Here is a 22,543-nt window from a genome sequence, read left to right on the forward strand (position 1 = left end):
GGGGATCTATTATTTGTAAATTTTTTTTTTTTTTTTTTCCATATGCCATGGAAGGAACAGTGTTGCATAACATTTGTTTTTTTTCATGTCTTAATGGATACAATAACTTAAAATGTTACAAATATAAATGTGTTCTTAAGACAATAAAAACGTATACTCAAATGACAACATGGAGTAGCAGGGATAGGATGGCAAGCTTACACATCATGGTCGGGGACCAGGTGTGTTGATCAACAGTTGTGAATGTTGTTTGTTATTCAAGGCCGTAATTGGTCCTTACAACACAAAATCAATAGTATAGCACTAAACAAAGTTAGGAAGACACTGATTATGTGGCAGCCAGTGGGGAACTATTTATCCAAAAGAAACTTACTTTAGCAAATAGTTCACTCATGTTTTAGTGCAATTGTCATACTCAAACTATCTCAGAACCCACGTTCATTCCTCTGCCCTGAGCAGTATATCTTGTGAGGTAAACGTGCACAGCCATCAGTGAATGTAACGTTATTTGTAATTGCCAAACTTTTCTTTTAATTAAAGCGCTTGCCACTCCAATCCCACCAGAATGCACCTTTACAATTTTAATTAATTCTCATTACCCCTGCCTCCTCATTCTCTACAATTACCATGAGCACAGTCATAAACCTGATTTGTTAGTTACAGGCTAAAAAGCACGATGGGATATCAGCCAGACCACAGGGCCTGTTTTTCACACTAAAAATGATGAAACAGTTCAGGTTCTTTTGATCGAAATTCTCTGCTGCTAATTTCTATAAAAACATACTTCTCATTATCCTAAAGATGGAACAGGGAGAAACTACAACAACCACTTACACGGCTGATTGAGGAATGGTTGTCATTTGTAGAAGTTTCCTCTTAAAGAATTGAAAGGTTTGCAGTTGTTAGAACGTTGTAGCTGCCTTTAATAAGAAAAATAATCTGAATTCTGATGATTTGTCAGCCACTGTTTTCCAGCCATTTCATCTATCAAATGGCAAAAAAATGTCACGAAGACCAACTTTTTGTGATGTCATTATTTGCATAGGTTTATGATGTAGGTACTCGCGTCTCTGTTCAGAAAACAATTAATGGTTCATAGTGATCACTGTTTGGAAAAATGCATGATCTGGAACGTGTCTACCAATGTGCTAACACCGTAGCTCTTAGCTCAATTACGTTCTAACAAATGCAATCAATTACAAAAGTTTTTTTGTATTTTTTTTTAAACTCCAAATAACATACATCTTACAAAAGATGCTTTTCAGTGTTTTCAGATAAGAAATACCACATGGGACTATCATTTTTGAATCACATCAAAATGTTTCATACTCAGTTCGATAATTGGATCAATGTGTATTAAAATGATGGCATAAAATGTATATAATAATAAAAAAATCAAGTTTTGTATATCTGTAATCTCTTCTTGTAGTTTCACAAAGAAGACCTGTATCCCTTTGATATCCAAGACAAACGTTTAAGGAATTGTCCCCATCATTATGATGTTGTTTCCCAAAAAAACCTACCCAAAAATAAGGTTTGGCACACGTGGAAATAAAAATCTAAGTTGGTTAAACATGCAAGAAAATGTTTTCAGCCAAATTATTTATAAGAAATAGACACTGTAGATTGTTTAAAACCAAGCCACTGGTCTGTTTGCAATGACAAATATCCAATCATTAGGTGAAGAACCACCAAGATGTTCACAAGCAGGACATTTTTGTGATAGAGAAACTGATATTAAAAAGGGTCTTTTTCCAATTACTTTAAGCTGTGCAGTGTAGTGGGCGCCGGAGGACAAAAGGGCAATACCAAAAGAACTGCCTTGTTGAGCCGCACATCATGCTATCTCTCTGCTTGTACAACACCTCCTTTAAAACAACCCGTCTGCTGCAGAATCCCTTATGCAGGAAACCTCTCATTCTCTGTATGCTTTCTCCTGTGCAACAGCTTGAACTAATACTTCAGCGAGTCAAAGAATTATTGTCTTTCTTAAATATGTCAGACTTCTCTGAGCCGTTGTGGATGCACCTTGAGCCGAATGATGTTGTAAAATTGCAGTTATTATAGAAGCAAGCAGGCTGGGAGAGGAGGCATCATGAAACAGACACATCACAAAGCAGCACTGTCAGATTGTTTTAAATGAAAAATCTCCATCTTTTCACCCAGGAGTCAAGAACACTGAATTTCCTATTTTTGCCTGGTTCCTGTTCCGATTATTGCGCTGCATGCGTGCATAACACAACACACATGTAATATACATTTACAAAACTTGCCCAGACAAACACACAGGACTCAAAAGCCTTAAGCAGAGTTAGTTGCTAATTACTTGTAAGTAAACTTGCGTTCTATCGTAGAGGAGTCACTTGTCGCCATTGGTGAGGGAATTGTAGAGGCGTCTGGAACTCACTTGCAAGACACGCATTTCATCTTTGTCTCCTTTCCCCTCAGTCGATTTATTTCTGTTCGTAACCCATGTCTCCGTGTGCGGATTTCATGGTTGTTTTTAGTATGTATCTGCTTACAGTTATTAGGCCATGAGGGACATTTGCCTTGCCCTAAGGCAGTGAATATCATGAATAAAATACGTGTGACGTGAAGAAACTGTGCCTTGACTGTGGGTCCTCTATAGGGGAACAAAGCTTACAGCAAAGTTTCAACATATTCTTTTACACAACATCCAAGCATCACTTGTTTGTTTTTGATGCTTGAAAAATTTTCTTCAGTTGAATATGCTACTGTGAAAACAACTGAAGTAATCCCACCAGCAACAGTGCGTCTTGTAGATGTGAGTTGTGTTAAGGTTTGACTCTAAAACTCCTTTAGTGCCTGAGCCATGGATTCCCGTTAATAGATTTTAGGTTTTTTTTTCCCCAAAAGGGTTTTTGAATTTATGAGAATTAAAATTTAATGCCTGTGTTTCTGGTAAGCTTAAAAACATTTGTTCTTCAATAACTATGATACCATAAATTATATCAAATTGTTAATTCGGAGCCAGTACAGCTGGGCTTATATTTATTACACATGTTGAAACAGTTAAACGTGTTTCTTTTGTGAGATTATCTTGAACAAATTGTTTAAATCGGTCCAGTTTAGTTTTCCTAACCAACAGCCTGTTTTGCTATTTTTTTTGAAAAACCCAATCGGGAAAAAAAAATATATTCTAAAATCTGCTGTGGAAAAACTCTAAGTGGGGTTGAACTTGAAGTAAAATACACAGATTGAAATAGATTAATATTTAAAAACGCTGTTAATTACCTTTTGTATAATCAAGCTTCAACCCACTGTTGAACCTGTGTGACCGCAGGAAGGTTCATAGAGTTCATGTTAGCTTCTCTAGGCAGTTAAATGCATTTAAAAGTGTCATGTCTCTCATGTTAACAGCAAAAGCGACCTTGGGACAGACGGTATCAGCACCCAAAGGGCATTGGTTTAGATATTACACAACTGGAAAAATAAAAATGCATCTCTGTCAAAATGGAAATTTACAGTTTCAACGATCCATGGAGTCACTAGCCTCTGCAAATATCTAAGCCGTAGACAGGGGCAAGCTCTTGTGCTTTTGGGGATAATTGAATCGATATGATTTAACTGTGGACTTGTTTTTGTTACATTTATAATGTAAAAATTGTTTTGATGTTGGTTGAAGGAGGAGTGATGGGGGGTCGGAGCATTTTACACCCACCCACGCCTTTTTCTGTTCTAGAGTTCAATGATCTTTGTTCAAGCGACACTGCTCAGACACAAGTTGTCCAACATGGGCTGAGTAATCCATAGTCTTCCATTTAGAAGGACAGCTGGACTCCACTGCCCCTTGCTGTGAATCTTGAACTTCGTCTTATGGAGTACGTTTCTTCTGGATGTCATAAAGCATTACGTCATGTGTGCAGTCCTTGATGGCATGCCAAACACCACTGCCATGTGTCCATGTTCAAAAACTGTATGTGACTGTCAGTATTTTGCTTTAAAAAATGTATTAAATATGAAGGCTTGGACTTGTAAGAGTCAAAATGGGATTCTTCAAAATGAAAACCTTTTCATTCAAACAGCAGCAGCAGCATGTTGAAAATTTTCCATTTCATGAATCAAACCAATCTATGGAGGATACAAATGTTAATAGTGTGGAGTATTTAATAAATATGTATAGGCGTCTGGACAAACAAGCATGAAATTTAAAATGTCTGCATGTGATCTGTACCTATCCTCAGTACTTTAAAGTTCTGTGTGTCTTCTCTAGGTACTTTTTTTGTTCCGTACTTGGTGGTGTGTGTATGTATGAATACTTATTTAGTCCATTGTGTGTGTCGTGCCACTCAGTGTAGTTCTCGTCCCTTCCGCAGATTGTCTTCTTGGTCTCCAACCTCGCAGGCCTCTTTTTAGGGCACTCTTTTTAGCGTCTTGTGGTAGGGGGGCGAATTGCATCGAAGCTTGGTGATTGCGTTGTGCGATACCGAAGACCTTTCAGGACTGAACGGCGTTGTCTGTCAGACACAAAAAACAACAAAGATAGATCAAAACCAGAATGTGAGACCTGGAGTAAAGGAACAAGAAAGTGTTGTTTACATTGACTCCATACTGGCACGCAGGAAGCTCAAACTAAATGAAAGACTGGTATAGAAAAAGTTGAAAGAAGGCAAGAGAAAGAGACTGAGAAACAACCACTAAAGCAAAAAATCCAGGCTGATTGAGACGCAGAGCAGCAGGGAGGATGGCAGAAACAGAAGGAAGCTGCTGGAGTGGAGGTGCTTGGTGGTCTTTGGATGTCATAGTAACTCCATTCAGCTCTCTGATCCAGGCTTTCCACTCATAGAGCCCCTCAACTGATTCTTGCATCAAATGCAGCAAAATAGCGAGCAGAAGCAAAAGTAAACGCACACATTCATCACACGACTCAAGCAGTTGGAAAAAGCGCAAGCGGGGGCAGAAGTAACAATAAGATTTGCTACAGTGTAGGCACAAGGACTGCAAGACTTGTTGTTGGTTTTGGCAGTCATTCTGGCCTTCGAAAGATTATCTGTGAGATGAAAAAGGATACAAAAGATTTAACATTAGCATCCTCTTGATGAAATTGGTCTAAAATGAAGTAAAATATCCCTGGTAAAATTTAAATCAAAAGTAAAAAATAAAGGTTTAACGTAGCAAACTATTAGACGTCTGTGAGTATTAAGTTCACTGCCTAATGTTTGGGGTCAGGATGCATGACCAGTTGCACTTTTGGAGTTTTCTCTGTATGCCAGTTCTTATGACAGAGTCGATACAAACACTCTGCCTCCCTATGCTATCCAACCATGGCGCCCAGAATATCCATGGCAGTTCAACCAGTCAGCCAGGTGGCAGGGTGGGCATGACAGCAACCACGAAGCATAGCCATGGAGATGCTGCAGCACACCCCACACAGGATCCCCTGGTATTCAAGCATCCGCTCCACCCCACTATACACATTAGTCAGTGCCAGCTGTTAGCGGTGTGCCAGGGTCCCGGGACTGGGCGGTTGTTTAAATGCACTCCGCTCTCATCCATCACTGGTCAGGTAATGTAGCTGAGAGAGTTGACTGTGTATGGCTAGGAACACATTACAACAAATACCACAACACACACAGACTCCCACCATCACAGTAAAGAGAACCAGAGAGCAGTCCTCCTTCAGTAAACTGGATAGCAAAGCATCATGCAGATGGTGCACAGGAGGAGAGAGAGGAGGGAGAGGACAGGAACAGAAAGGAGTGGGATGTTTTAAAAAATATAAAAAAAAAAGATGAAATTTGCCTGTATTCGTTCTGCACTTCCATTTAACATGCAGATTTATTATATAATAGGGTCAATATTAAAGCTCAACATCGCCTTAGGCTAGCGTGCCAAACAATGACAGTCCACTACTTATCCATGCACTCATTTTTACATCCACATGTTGATGCCTTCACACTGAATGAAAGCAGGACAACCCTCGCGCCTTTTCAACACAAGCACTGAAGGTGTTAGGTTTTGGTCTCAACATTGGTAGGACCACAACAACCCACCCCCAAAACAAAGAGATTGGCTTTTTAATGCTATCAACCAAACGATTTATTAACATATAAGATCTGAATTTACATATCAGGAATGCCCATACGCAAAATGTAATATGTGTACATGTGTTGAATTTCCATTAATGTACATATGAAGTAAAATCATATGATTATATTTATGTTTTTAAAAGACATAAATATATTTCATCCCAAAGCCTGTCAGTATAAGTCTATATATGTAAATATAAAAGAGAACATGCATGTTTAAATTCGATAAGAAATGATTAAGAAAATAATATACAAAACATATAGAATATTTAAGCATGTTTAAATAAAGTTGCATTTTACAATAAGTATTTCATATATCATGTAAACTTGTATAACACCCTCTGGATATATGAAGAGGTGACATATATGTCATAGTCACAGTATAGTAAGGCATAGGAAAGTCATAGTAACCCACAGACAGAAGAACATTGCAAACTCCACACAGAAAGGCCCAGGGTCCGAACCCAACGACTTCTGACGCTGAGGCAAAAGTTCTAAATGCTATGCACCGAGCCACCCCACAAAATATAATCATCAAATAGTAAGGCATAAAAGCGTCATAAGTATAGCAAGATATAAAAATGTCAGAAAACGTCATTGTATAGTAAGGGAATAAAAAAATAAGTGATCGTATAATGAGGCATAAACGCCACACAGAAAGGCCTCAGCCTGGGAAATCATAGTATAGTAAGGCATTAGAGTCGCAATAAACCAAATATTGCAGTCTTTGGACTGCGGGAGGAATCAGAGGACCCAGAGAGAACCAACGCAGGCACAAGGAGAACATGCAAACTCCACAAGAAAGGCCCCAGGCTGGAAAGTAATAGTATAGTAAGGCATAAGAACGTCATTGTCAGAGTCCCGCTGTGTCTCCAAGTGTCTACCCTCCCCTGTGTATGTGTGTGTGTCTGTGTTCTTCCCCTGACATCAGGTGACTCTGCAGAGGCGTGGTCTGGACAGCAGCCCACCACCAAACCTCGCAATCTATCACTCATCATCTGCAGTATATCTTACCCCGGGCATCCATCCTTTCATGGCCAGATTCTTCTGCTCTTCACAGTGGTAGTTATTTCTCTGCAGCGCTCTATTAGTTTATGTGGACTACAGAGTCACTTTTGATTCAGCAATCTTCCCATTTTTTTTGTCCTATACTAACTCTTTGTTCTCCGTTGCTCCCAGAAGACTTCCTGATTTGTGGGCTACTGAGAGTGTGTTTACTCATCTGATTCTGGCCTCCAGTGTCCTGGATTCCCTGGACCCACCCCCCTCCACATTCACCATCATCATTTTCTTTCTCTCGCCAAAAACTTGCAACAGTTATTTTCTGATGTATTTGTGTTGGGTCTCTGCTCTGGGGTTTCAACATCAGTTCTAACAAAATACGTACATGGTAAGGCATGAAAATGTCAAAAAATCATAGTATAGTAAGGCATAAAAACGTCAAAAGATTCATTGTATTGTAGGCATAAAATGATCAAAAAACGTCATAGTATAAGGTGGTATAAAAATTGTCATAAAATGTCATGGTATAGTAAGGCTTAAAACATTATAGTTATAGTGAGGGAAAATGTGTCAAAAAACGTCATAGTATAGTAAGGCATAAAACATCATAGTATAATAAGGCATAAAATTGTCAGAAAACGTCAAAGTATATTAAGGCATAAAACGTCACGTATAGTAAGGCAATAAATGTCAAAAAACTTCATAGTTATAGTAAGGCATAAAACGTCACAGTATAGTAAGGCATAAAAGGTGTTAAAAAATGTCATAGTATAGTAAGGCATTAAATGTCATAGTATAGTAAGGCATATAAATGATCAAAAAACGGCATAGTATAGTAAGGCTTAAAACTCATAGTATAGTAAGGCATGAAAATTACAAAAAACATCATAGTATAGTGAAGTATAAATTTGTCAAAAAACGTCATAGTAATAGCTAAGGCATAAAATGTCATAGTGTATACTAAGGCATAAAATTGTCAAAAAAACGTCATAGTATAGTAAGGTATAAAAATGTCAAAAAACGTCATAGTATTAGTAAGGCATAAAACGTTCGAAATGGTATAGTGAAGCAAAAAATGTCAAAAAAAGTCGTGTATTATGTAAGCATAAATTTGTCAAAAACGTCATAGTATAGTAAGGCATAAATGTCATAGTATAGTAAGGCATAACATGTCAAACAAAACGTCATAGTATAAGTAGGGCATAAAACTGTCATAGGTTATAGTAAGGCATAAAATTGTCAAAAAACGTCATAGTATAGTAAGGCATAAAATGTCATAGATACTAGGCATAAAATATGTCAAAAAACGTCACTAGTATAGTAAGGCATAAAATGTTCATGTATACTAAGGCATAAAATTGTCAAAAAACGTCATAGTATACTAAGCATAAAAATGCAAAAAACGGTCATAGTATAGTAAGCATAAAATGTCATAGTATACTAAGGCATAAAATGTCAAATAAACGCTCATGTATATCTAAGGCATAAAAATGTGCGAAAAACGTCATAGTATTAGTAAGGCATAAAATAGTCATAGTATACTAAGGCATAAACATTGTCAAAAAAATGTCAATTAGAATAGTGGTGAAGCATAAACATGTCAAAAAACGTCATAGTATTACTCAAAGGCATAAAACGTTCTCATAGGTATTATTAAGCATATAAAGACGTCAACAGTATTTAGTAAGGCAAAAATTTCATTAGTAAGGAGGACATAAACATGTCAAAAAACGTGCATAGTATAGTAAGGCATAAAACGTCATGGATATAGTGAAGCATAAATTTGTCAAAAAAGTCATATATATTAAGGCATAAATATGTATAAGTATAGTAAAGCTTAAACAGTAAAAAAACGTTCATAGTATAGTAAGGCATAAAACGTCATTAGTATAGTAAGGCATAAATTGTCAAAAAACGTCATGTAGTATAGGTAAGGCATAAAATGTCATAGTATATAAGGCATAATAAAGTGTCAAAAAACGTCATAGTATGCAGTAAGCATAAAAGTCATAGATACTAAGGCATAAAATTGTCAAAAACGTCATAGTATAATAAGCATAAAATTGTGCAAAAAACAGTCATAGTATATAGTAAGGCATAAATGTAAGTATAGTAAGGCATAAAATTGTCAAAAACGTCATTATAATAAGGCATAAAATTGGTCAAAATCAATGTCATAGAATAGTGGAACGGCATAAAATGTCAAAAAAATGTCATAGTATACTAAGGCATAAAATTGTCTAAAAAACGTCATAGTATATGTAAGGCATAAAACGTCATAGTATAGTGAAGCATGAAAAAAAGTCAAAAAACTGGTCATAATATACTAAGGCATAAAATTGTCAAAAACGTTCCATAGTATATAGTAAAGGCATATAGAAACGTCATAGCTATATGAAGCATAAAAAAGTCAAAAAACGTCATAGGATACTAAGGCATAAAACGTCATAGCCTAATAAGATGTCATAAAACACTAGTAAATAAGCGCATTAAAGATGTCAAAAAAACGTCACTAGTAAATAACTAAGGCATAAAACTCAATAGTATATTAAGGCAAATAAAACGTCACAGTATACAGTAAGGCAATAAAACAATGATGTAAGCATAAACAGTCAATAGTACTACCGTATAGTAAGGCATAAAATCGTCATGTTGATACTAGTGGCATTAAGAATTTGCAAAAAAACGTCATATTATAGTAAGGCATAAAAATGTTCAAATAAGTAAGGCTAACATAGTAAAAAAGTATGAGTATATTAAAGGCAATACAAACCAGTGCCTAGAAATAATAGTAGAGGAATAAAAAGATTTGTCAAAAAAACGTCATAGTATGTTCCAAGGAGATCTAAAACTTCATGTTATAAGTAAGGCATAAAACTCGTGTCATACGATGTAATAGTCAACCATAGAAAATTTCAATCATAATGTAATGTAAATATGTCACTAAAGAACTGTGGGACACAGCTTCAATAGATACAGGCATTAGAAAAGTATAGTATATATATAGGCACTAAATAATAAATTGTAAAAAGCCATAAGAGCATAAAAGTTACGTCAGAATAGGCATTAAAGGTCATAGTATAGTAAGGCATAAAAATTGCAAAAAACGTCATAGTAATAAAGGCATTAAAATGCTCAAAGTCATATGATTAAGGCATAAATGATCAAAAAAATGTCATGAGTATACTTAAGGGCCATAATATATATATAGTTTAATTGTTCAAAAAACGTCAATATATAAGTAACAGTCATAAGATAACTGAGCATAGTATAACAAAGCAGAGTGTCCTAATATGTAAACAGTCATATATAGTGGCTAAGTCAATTATATGCATAAAAAAGTCAAAAAAACGTCATAGTATAGCTAAGGCAGTAAACGTCAGATAATGGCATAAAGTCCACGTTTCGAAAGCATAAAATGTCAAAAAAACGTTCGTAGATATATACATAAATCGGATCAAAAACGTCAATAGTATTAATTAGATCATGAAAATGTTCAAGTATTAATAAAGGCATAAAATATGTCAAAAAACAGCTGTCATAGTATCATAGTAGGCATGAAAATGTCTAGGTTATAGATTAAGGCATACAATTTCAAAAAACGTCATAAAAAATTACTAAAGGCATAAAATGTCGTCAAAAAACGTCATAGGTATCTAAGGCAAAAAACGATCATAGTTATATACGTATAAAAATGCTTCAAAAAACTCCAATGTATAAGTAAGGCATAAAATTTTCGTCATAGTTATAAGGCATAAAGTACATGGTATAAGAAGCAAGATAATAAGCAAAAAAAACAGTCGATAGTATCAGTAATGCTGATAAACATGTCAAAAAACGTCATAGTATAGTAGGCATAAAAGCAGTATAAGGGTAAAATGAGCAATAGCATGTAATAGTAAGTAAGGCTATGAAACATGGTCAAAAACGTCATTAGTATAGTTAAGGGCAATAAAATGTCATAGTTATAAGGCGAATAAAAATTTACAAAAACGTTCATGAGTAATTAGTAAGGCAATAAAATGTCATAAGTATAGTAAGGCATAAACATGTCAAAAAAATGTTATAGTATAGTAGGGCCATCAAATGTCAAAGTTATACGTAACATAATTGTAAAACGTCATAGTCTAATAAGGCAATATAATAAATCAAACGGTATAAATAGCAATGGGAGAAAGCACTAAATAAGAGTCACTAAAAGTCATAGTAATACTAAGGCATAAGACGTGTCAAGGATAACTTCAAGTGCAAATAAACTACAGTATCATAAGCATAACATGTCATAGTATATGTAGAGCTATAAACTTTCAAAAAACGTCATTAGTATAGTAAGGCATTAAAAAGCAAAATACGTCATGTATACTAAAGAGGCAACAATCCCGTACAGTAACTAAGTGCAATTCAAAACGTCATATATCTAAGAGCTAAAATGTCATGTATACAAGTAAGAACGTACCATGAGTTACTAATAAAATGTAAAAACTGGTTATCCTAATTAAAAATAAACTATGATAAGGGGGGGGGGAATAAAAATGTTCAAAAAATTCTTCATACGTTATTAGTAAGGCATAAAAGTTCATAGGTTAGTTGTAAGCATAAAAAAGTTCAAAAAACGTCATACGTATATCATAAGGCATAAAACGTATAGCCTATACTTGAAGCTAATGGCTCAATATAGTAATAGCTAAGTCAAAGTCATAGTATATGTAAGGCAATAAAATTGTCATTAGATATACTAAGCGATAAAATTGTCAAAAAAAGCAATACGCAATGGAAGCTATAAATATAGTAGGCATAAAAACGTTCATAGTATCAGTGAGGAGCATTAAAGTCATAAAATGGTCATAGTGTGGATAAAATGTAAACGCTTAGTAATACCAAGGCATTAAAACAGTCATAGTTAATATTAATCGCATATAACGTACATAGTATAGTAAGAGCATAATTTCATAATGTATGTAACAAATTTGATAAACGTCCATATAATAAGGCATAAAGTCATAATAATAAGGCATAAACAGTAAAAAAACGCATAGTATATACATAAATGGTTCGAACATAAAATGTGCAAAAAACCGTCATAGTATAGTAACGGATAAAAATTCTCTTAGTTAGTACTAAGGCATAAATATTTGGTCAAAAAACGTCATAGAGTAGTTATAGTAAGGCATAAATGTAATAGTAAGTAAGTAAATGTCAAAAAAGTGTCAGAATGAAGGGATAAGGTAAAACGTCTAGACACTACATAAAATCAAGTTAATTATGCTAGTAAGATGATAGTGCAATCATGCTTAGAGGAAAAAGTCAAAAAAACGTCCAATAGTATAATAAGCAATAAAAACGTCATGAGTATCTAACATAATGTAAACGTCAAGTATTAAGTAAAGTTAACGTCAGGTATAGAGCAATTCAAAAAAAGTACGTAGTATAGTAAGGCTATAGAACATGTCAAAAAACGTCATAGTTTATAGTAAATGGCTATAAATATGGTCTGTGTATAGCTAAGGCATAAAGAATTGTCAAAAAATCATAGTTATGTAGGTTCGTAAATGTCATAAAAATCGTCATAGTATACTAAGGGCATAAAATTGTCATAAGTAAACTTCATAAAGTAATCATAGTATAGTAAGGCATAAAATAGCTATAGTATAGTAAGGCATAAACATGTCAAAATAAGTTCATAGAATAGTAAGGGCATAAAATGTCTGATAAAAAACTGTCATAAACGTCATGTTATACTAAGAATAGAGTACATAAAATCAAAAACGTCATTAGTATAAAAATTAAGCAATAACGCATAGTAAGTAGCTCAGAAGCGTCAGTCAGTTAGTAGGCATAACATGGTATAGATATAGATGCTAATGCCAGTCATAGAATACATGTAGTCATAAAAAGTCATAAAATGCATAAAATTTTAAAAAGCATATATAGTCAAGCGCATAAAATGTCATAGTATACTCTAAGGCTAAATTAGTCAAAAAACGTCATAACAATATACTAAGGCAATAAAAATGTCAAAAACGTGCATAGTATAAAGACAAATAGTCATGATAATAAAATGTCAAAAAACCATAGTTCGAAGTAACATAAGTATAGTATAGAGGGCAAAAAAGTCGAAAAACGTCATAGTACTTATAGTCAGGGCATTAAAAACGTCAGTATAGTGACTAAATACAATAAAGTGGTATTAGAAAATGTCAAAAACGTCATAGTATTACCTACTAGGCACGTAACGAAAATTGTCATAGATATTCTTTAAGGTCATAAAATTGTCAAAAAATGTCAGTGAATCTAGTCAAGGCTATAAACAATTGGTCAAAAACTCATAGTTCTATACTTAAGGCAGAAAACGTCATAGATATTAATGGCATAAAACGTCACCAGTTTATAGTAAGTGTGCATAAATGTCATATATAGTAAAGGCGATAAACCTATGTTCCAAAAAAACGTCATAGTATAGTAAGGCATAAAACCGTACATAGTATAGTAGGCATCAAATTTGTCCAAAAAAACGTCATCAGTTATATAGTAAGGCATACACACCATGTCTAGTTAATAAAGTTAAGGCCACTAAAATTGTCAAAAACTCAATAGTGTTTAGTAGTAAGGCATTAAAATGTCATATTCTTATAATTAAGGCATCAAAATTGTCAAAAAAACATCATAGTATGCTTATAGTTAAGCGGCATAATAATGTCTGATTAAGTTATAGTAAAGGCATTAGATAATTGTATGACGTTTTATGCCTTACTATACTATGACGTTTTTTGACATGTTTATGCCTTACTATACTATGACATTTTATGCCTTACTATACTGTGACGTTTTATGCCTTAATATACTATGACGTTTTATGCCTTAGTATACTATGACGTTTTTTGACATGTTTATGCCTTACTATTCTATGACATTTTTTGACAATTTTATGCCTTAGTATACTATGACATTTTATGCCTTACTATACTATGACGTTTTTTGACATTTTTATGCCTTAGTATACTATGACGTTTTTTGACAATTTTATGCCTTAGTATACTATGACATTTTATGCCTTACTATACTATGACGTTTTTTGACATTTTTATGCCTTAGTATACTATGACGTTTTTTGACAATTTTATGCCTTACTATACTATGACATTTTATGCCCTACTATACTATGACGTTTTTTTGACATGTTTATGCCTTACTATACTATGACATTTTATGCCTTACTATACTATGACGTTTTTTGACAAATTTATGCCTTACTATACTACGACTTTTTTTGACATTTTTATGCTTCACTATACCATGACGTTTTATGCCTTACTATACTATGACGTTTTTTGACATTTTTATACCTTACTATACTATGACGTTTTTTGACAATTTTATGCCTTAGTATACTATGACATTTTATGCCTTACTATACTATGACGTTTTTTGACAAATTTATACTTCACTATACTATGATGTTTTTTGATAATTTCATGCCTTACTATACTATGACGTTTTAAGCCTTACTATACTATGCCGTTTTTTGATCATTTTATGCCTTACTATACTATGACATTTAATGCCTTACTATACTATGACATTTTTTAACACTTTTATGCCTTACTATACTGTGACGTTTTATGCCTTACTATACTATGAAGTTTTTTGACATTTTATGCCTTACTATACTGTGACGTTTTATGCCTTAATATACTTTGACGTTTTCTGACAATTTTATGCCTTATTATACTATGATGTTTTATGCCTTACTATACTATGACGTTTTTTGACACATTTATGCCTCACTATACTATAATGTTTTAAGCCTTACTATACCATGACATTTTATGACAATTTTATACCACCTTATACTATGACGTTTTTTGATCATTTTATGCCTACTATACAATGAATCTTTTGACGTTTTTATGCCTTACTATACTATGACATTTTTTGACATTTTCATGCCTTACCATGTACGTTTTTGTTAGAACTGATGTTGAACCCCAGAGCAGAGACCCAACACAAAATACATCAGAAATAACTGTGCAAGTTTTTGGGAGAGAAAGAAATGATGATGGTGAATGTGGAGGGGGGGTGGGTCCAGGGAATCCAGGACACTGGAGGCCAGAATCAGATGAGTAAACACACTCTCAGTAGCCCACAAATCAGGAAGTCTTCTGGAGCAACGGAGAACAAAGAGTTAGTATAGACAAAAAATGGGAAGATTGCTGAATCAAAAGATGACTCTGTAGTCACATAAACTAATCAGAGCGGCTGAGAGAATAACTACCACTGTGAAGAGCAGAAGAATCTGGCCATGAAAGGATGGATGCCCGGGGTAGATATACTGCAGATGATGAGTGATAGATTGCAGGTTTGGTGGTGGGCTGCTGTCCAGACCACGCCTCTGCAGAGTCACCTGATGTCAGGGGAAGAACACAGACACACACACATACACAGGGGAGGGTAGACACTTGGAGACACAGCGGGACTCTGACAATGACGTTCTTATGCCTTACTATACTATTACTTTCCAGGCCTGGGGCCTTTCTGTGTGGAGTTTGCATGTTCTCCTTGTGCCTGCGTTGGTTCTCTCTGGGTCCTCTGGATTCCTCCCGCAGTCCAAAGACCTGCATATTTGGTTAATTGGCGACTCTAATGCCTTACTATACTATGACTTCCCAGGCTGAGGCCTTTCTGTGTGGCGTTTATGCCTCATTATACGATCACTTATTTTTTTATCCCTTACTATACAATGACGTTTTTCTGACATTTTTATATCTTGCTATATTATGACGCTTTTATGCCTTACTATTTGATGATTTATTTGTGGGGTGGCTCGGTGGCATAGCATTTAGAACTTTTGCCTCACAGTCAGAAGTTTCTGGGTTCGGACCCTGGGCCTTTCTGTGTGGAGTTTGCATGTTCTTCCTGTGTGGGTTACTATGACTTTCCTATGCCTTACTATACTGTGACTTATGACATATATGTCACCTCTTCATATATCCAGAGGGTGTATACAAGTTTACATGATATATGAAATACTTATTGTAAAATGCAACTTTATTTAAACATGCTTAAATATTCTATATGTTTGTATATTATTTTCTTAATCATTTCTTATCGAATTTAAACATGCATGTCTCTTTTATATTTACATATATAGACATATACTGACAGGCTTTGGGATGAATATATATTTATGTCTTTAAAAACATAAATATATACATATGATTTTACTTCATATGTACATATATGGAAATTCAACACATGTACACATATTACATTTGCGTATGGGCATTCCTGAATGTAAATTCAGATCTTATATGTTAATAAATCGTTTGGTTGATAGCATTAAAAAGCCAATCTCTTTGTTTTGGAGGGGTGGGGTTGTTGTGTCCCTACCAATGTTGAGACCAAACCTACACCCTTCAGTGCTTGTGTTGAAAGGCGCGAGGTTGTCCTGCTTTCATTCAGTGTGAAGCACAACCTGTGGATGTAAAAATGAGTGCATGGATAAGTAGTGATGTCATTTTTGGACACGCTGCCACAGCATGTTAGCTTTAATGATGACCTATTATATATAAATGCATGTTAAAATGGAAGTAGCAGAGAATACAGAAAATTTCATCTTTTTTTTTTTTTTTTTAAACATCCCAATCCTTTCTGTTCCTTCCTCCCTCCTTCTCTCCTCCTGTGCACCATCTGCATGATGCTTTGTATCCAATCTGAAGGAGGACTGCTCTCTGTTCTCTACTGTGATGGTGGGAGTCTGTGTGTGTGTGTATTTGTGTATGTGTTCCTAGCCATCACAGTCACTCTCAGCTCATTACCTGACATGATGGATGGAGCGAGTGCCATTAAACAACGCCCAGCCCGGGACGCCTGGCACCCTACAGCTGGCACTGACTAATGTGTATAGTGGTGGCGGGATGCTTGGAAATACCAGGGAGTCCTGTGTGGGTGTGCCTGCAGTCATCTCCATGGCTATGCTTCGTGGTTCTGTCCAGCCCCACCTGCCACCTGGCTGACTGGTGGATGCCATGGGCATTTCTGGGCAGCCATGGTTGGATAGCATGGGAGGCAGTGTTTGTATGACTCTGTCATAGAACTGGCAACAGAGAAAACCCAAAGTGCAACTGGTCCTGCATCCTGACCACAAACATAGCAGTGAAACCTTATACTCACAGAGTCTATAGTTGCTACCTTAAACCTTTATTTTTTACTTTTGATTTAATTTTACCAGGATATTTTACTTCATTTTAGAAATTTTCAATCAGAGGATGCTAATGTAATCTTTTGTATCCTTTCATCTCACAGATAATCTTTCTGAGGCAGAATGACTGCAAAACACCAACAAGTCTTGCAGTCCTTGATGCCTACCTGTAGCAATCTTATTGTTCTTCTGCCCCCGCTTGCTTTTTCCAACTGCTTGAGTGTGTGCTGAATGTGTGCGTTTACTTTTGCTTCTGTGCATATGCTGCATCTGATGCAAGAATAGTTGAGGGGCTCTTGAGTGGAAGCCTGGATCAGGAGCTGAATGGAGTTACTATGACACCAGACACAAGCACCTCCACTCCAGCAGCTTCTTCTGTTTCTCCATCCTCCCCTGCTGCTCTGCTCTCAATCAGCCTGGATTTGCTTTATGTTGTTTCTCAGTCTCTTTTCTCTGCCTTCTTCACTTTTTCTATACAGTCTTTCATTTAGTTGAGCTCCTGCGTGCCAGTATGGATCAATGTAACAACACTTTCTTGTTCTTTCTCAGTCTCACATTCTGGTTTTGATTCTTTGTTGTTTTTTGTGTCTGAACAGACAACCGCCGTGCAGTCCTGGAAAGGTCTCGTTCACGCCACAACGCAAATCACCAAGCTCGATGATCGCCCGCGCCTACCACAAGACGCTAGATAAGTGCCAAAGAGGCCTGCGAGGTGGAGACCAAGAAGACATCTGAGGAAGGGACAGACTCACTGTGGCGAACACACACATAAAAGTATTCATACATACACACACCACCAAGTACGGAACAAAAAAAGTCTAGAGAAGACACACAGAACTTTAAGATCTATAGTACATCACATGCAGACATTTTAATTTTCATGCTGTTTGTCAGACGCCTTACATATTTATTAAATACTCCACACTTTAAACATTTGTATCCTCCATAGATTGTTTGATTCATGAAATGGAAAATTTCACATGCTGCTGCTGCTGTTTGAAATGAAAGGTTTTCATTGCTTGAAAATCCATTTTGACTCTTACAAGTCCAAGCCTTCTATTTTAATAATTTTTTAACCAAAATACTACAGTTCACATACAGTTTTGACATGGAACATGCAGTGTGTTGGCATGCCATCAAGGACTGCACCATGACGTATGCTTATCATCCAGAAGAACGTACCGCACGAAGTTCAGTCAACACAGGGGCAGTGAGCCAGCTGTCCTTTAAATGGAAGACATGGATTCACCACCCATGTTGGCAACTTGCTGACAGTGTCTTGAACAAGTCATTGAACTCTTGACAGAAGAAGGAGTGGTGGTGTAAAATGTCCACCCCCCCCATCAATCCCTCCTTCAACCAACATCAAAACAATTTTTACTTATAAATGTACAAAAAAAGTCCACATTAATCATTCCATTTCATATCCCACAAAGCCACAAGAGCTGGCCCCTGTCTACGCTGAGATTTCAGAGCATGTGACTCATGGATCTTGAAACTGTAATTTCCATTTTGACGAGATGCATTTTATTTTTAGTTGTGTAATATCTAACCAATGCCTTTGGGTGCTGATCTCTGTCCCAAGGTCGCTTTTGCTGTTAACATGAGAGACTGACACATTTCTAAATGCATTTAACTGCCTAGAGAAGCTAACATGAACTCTATGACCTTCCCTGCGGTCACACAGGTTTCCAGTGGGTGAAGCTTGATTATACAAAAGGTATTACAGCGTTTTTAATATTAATCTATTTCAATCTGTGTATTTTACTCAGTTCAACCCACTTAGAGTTTTCACAGCAGATTTTAGATATATTTTTTTTCCCATTGGGTTTTCAAAAAAATAGCAAAAAAGGCTTTGTAGGAAAACTAAACTGACCGTATTTAAACAATTTGTTCAAGATAATCTCCACAAAGAAACACGTTTAACTGTTTCAACATGTGTAATAAATATAAGCCCAGCTGTACTGCTTCGGAATTAACAATTTGATATATTTATGGTATCATGTATATTGTAGAACAAATGTTTTTAAGCTTACATGAAACAGGCATTATTTTATTCATAAATTCAAAACCCTTTGGGGAAAAAAAACACCTAAAATCTATTAAGGGAATCCATGGCTCAGGCACTAAAGAGTTTTAGGAGTACAAACCTTAACACAACTCAATTAAAGACCCTGTTTCCTGGTGGGATACTTCAGTTGTTTTCAGTAGCATATTCCACCTGATGAAAATTTTCAGCATCAAAACAAACAAGTGATGCTTGGTGTCTGTGTAAAAAATAGTTGAAACTTTGCTGTAAGCTTTGTTCCCCCTATAAGGACCCACAGTCACACAGTTTCTTCACGTCAACTATTTATTCATATATTCATGCCTAGGGCAGCAATGTCCCCTCATGGCCCTAAACTGTAAGCAGATACTACTAAAAACAACCACTGAATCCACACGGAGAATGGGTACGACCAGAATAATCGACTGAGGGGAACAGGAGACAAGATGATGCGTGTCTTAGCAAGTGAGTCTCCAGACGCCCTCCAATTCCCTCACACTAATGGCACAAGTGACCCTCTACCATAACGCAAGTTACTTAAGTAATACAATAACTCTGCTTAAGGCTTTGAGTCTGTGTGTTTGTGTCTGGGCAAGTTTGTAAATGTATATGTATGTGTGTGTGTATGCACCATGCCAGCGCAATAATCGGAACAGGAACCCAGGCAAAATAGGATTCAGTGTTCTTGACTCCTGGGGTGAAAAGATGGAGATTTTTCATTTAAACAATCTGACAGTGCTGCTTGTGATGTGTCTGTTTCATGATGCCTCCTCTCCCAGCCTGCTTGCTTCTAAAAATGCAATTTTACACATCATCTCGGCTCAAGGTGCATCCACAACGCTCAGAGAAGTCTGCATATTTAAGAAGACAATAATTCTTCTCTGAGTATAAGGTTCAAGCTGTTGCACAGAGAAAGCATAGAGAATGAGGTTTCTGCATAAGGGATTCTGCACAGACGGGTGTTTTAAAGAGGTGTTGTACACAGCAGAGAGATAGATATGTGCCGTCAAAGGCAGTTTTGTAATTGCCCTTTGTCCTCCGCGCCACTACACCTGCACAGCTTAAAGTATTGAAAAAGACCCTTTTTAATATCAGTTCTCTATCAACATAAATGTCTGCTGTGACATTTGGTGGTTCTTCACCTTATGATTGGATATTGTACATTGCAAAACAACCAGTGGCTTGTTTTTAACAATTACAGTGTCTATTTCTTTATAAATAATTTGGCTGAAAACATTTTCTTCATTGTTTAACCAACTTAGATTTTTATTTCCACGTGTGCCAACCTTTATTTTTGGGGTTTTTTGGGAAAACAACATATAATGATGGGAAATCCTTACTTTGTCTTGGATATCAAAGGGAGTACAGGTCTCTCTTTGTGAAACTACAAGAAAGATTACAGATATAAAAACTTGATTTTTTATTATTATATAATTTTAGCCATCATTTTAATAAACATTGATCCAATTATGAACTGAGTATGAAATTTTGATGTGATTACAAAATGATAGTCATGTGGTATTTCTTATCTAAAACACTGAAACATCTTTTGTAAGATGTAATTTATTTGGAGTTTTAAAAAAAAATACAAAAAAACTTTTGTAATGATTGCATTGTTGAACGTAATGAGCTAAGAGCTACGGTGTTAGCCATTGTAGAAGTTCCAGATCATGCATCTTTTCCAAAACAGTGATCACTATGAACCATTATTGTTTTCTGAAAGACGCATAAACCTAACATAAACCTAATGCAAATAATGCATCACAAAAAGTTGGTCTTGTGACATTTTTTGCCATTTGATAGATGAAATGGCTGGAAAACAGTGGCTGACAAATCATCAGAATTCAGATTATTTTTCTTATTAAAAGCAGCTACAACGTTCTACAACTACAAACTTTCAACTTTAAGAGGAACTTCTACAATGACAACATTCCTCATCAGCCGTGTAAGTGGTTGTTGTATTTCTCCCCTGTTCCATCTTTTAGGATAATGAGAAGTATGTGTTTTATAGAAATTAGCAGGAGAGTTTCAGATCAAAGAACCTGAACTGTTCCATCATTTTAGTGTGAAAAACAGGCCTGTGTCTGGGCTGATCATCCCATCGTCTTTTTAGCTTGTAACTAACAAATCAAGGTTATGACTTGTGCTCATGGTAATTGTAAGAATGAGGAGGCAGGGGTATGAGAGATCTATTAAAAATTGTAAAGGTGCCATTCTGGTGGTGATTGGTGGCAAGCGCTTTAATTAAAAGAAAAGTTTGCAATTACAAATAACTTACATTCACTGACTGTGCACTTTACCTCACAAGATATTCTGCTCAGGCAGAGGAAGAACTGTTTGAGATGTTTGAGTATGACATTGCCACTAACAGAGTGAACTATTTGCAAAGTATTTCTTTTGGTAAATAGTTCCCAGCTGCCACATATCCAGTTCTCTCCTACTTTGTTAGTGCTTACTATTGATTTGTGGAAGACCAATTACGGCTGAATCAACAAACAACATTCACAACTGTTGACAAACCCTGTCCGACCATGATGTGTAAGCTGCCATATCCCTGCCTACCTTCCATGTTGTCATTGAGTATGTTTTATTGTCTTAAGAAACATTTATATTTGTAACATTTTAAGTTTATTTGTATCCTTAAGAACATGAAAAAAACAAAATGGTTATGCACACTGTCCTTCCATGGCATATGATACTAAATAATAACCCCTTTGTTATATAAACTGATTTCTGAAAGATACTTTGTCTCTTTGTCTTGCATTTACTTTGTCACACATCAGAGGTATTACAATATTTCTCTATCAACCTCATTTTCACAAGTCCTCACTTTGTTTCACCACATGCTGGGGTCTAAAATTACATTTTAGTTTACTTTGTGGCAGGGCAGAAGATACCTGCCCCAGGCCAACTTATAGACAGGGATTACAGAGAGCTCTAGGTGTTAGCACATGATGAATGGGACAGCTACCTACCTATAAAAGCAACATATTTGGACCTTGGTGTCCCCACTGCTTTATCTTGTACAGTGTCAAAGGCAAAGTGATAATGCTGTCATGTCCAACGACAGCTTAGGGAAATTACTGCAGAGTCAGAAAATACATATCCAGAATTATTGCCCTTTTTAATCATTTCTCAGACCCTCAAATCTCCTGTGTGACTACAAATTTTCCCTGGCCAGGTTGGAGGACAAGGAAAGGCAGCATAGAAATTCAATAATTTGTATATTATTTGATACAAAAGGAT

The 22,543-nt window shown here is 35.8% G+C and overlaps 1 protein-coding gene across 4 annotated transcripts in view; it reads left to right on the plus strand.

Moving 5' to 3' along the window:
• diaph2 (diaphanous related formin 2) overlaps positions 1 to 22,022 on the plus strand; it is a 397,964-nt gene extending 375,942 nt beyond the window's left edge. For all 4 annotated transcript variants that reach the window (XM_022759875.1, XM_022759878.1, XM_022759876.1 and 1 more), the window contains one exon: positions 17,847 to 22,022. In XM_022759875.1, the coding sequence (XP_022615596.1) occupies positions 17,847 to 17,911 (65 nt within the window). In that variant the 3' untranslated portion in view covers positions 17,912 to 22,022. The remainder of the gene's footprint in view (positions 1 to 17,846) is intronic.
• Positions 22,023 to 22,543: the final 521 nt, after the last annotated feature.

Source organism: Seriola dumerili, unplaced genomic scaffold, assembly GCF_002260705.1.
Source record: "Seriola dumerili isolate Sdu_G_001 unplaced genomic scaffold, Sdu_1.0 BDQW01000331.1, whole genome shotgun sequence".
NCBI classification, from domain to species: Eukaryota; Metazoa; Chordata; class Actinopteri; order Carangiformes; family Carangidae; genus Seriola; species Seriola dumerili.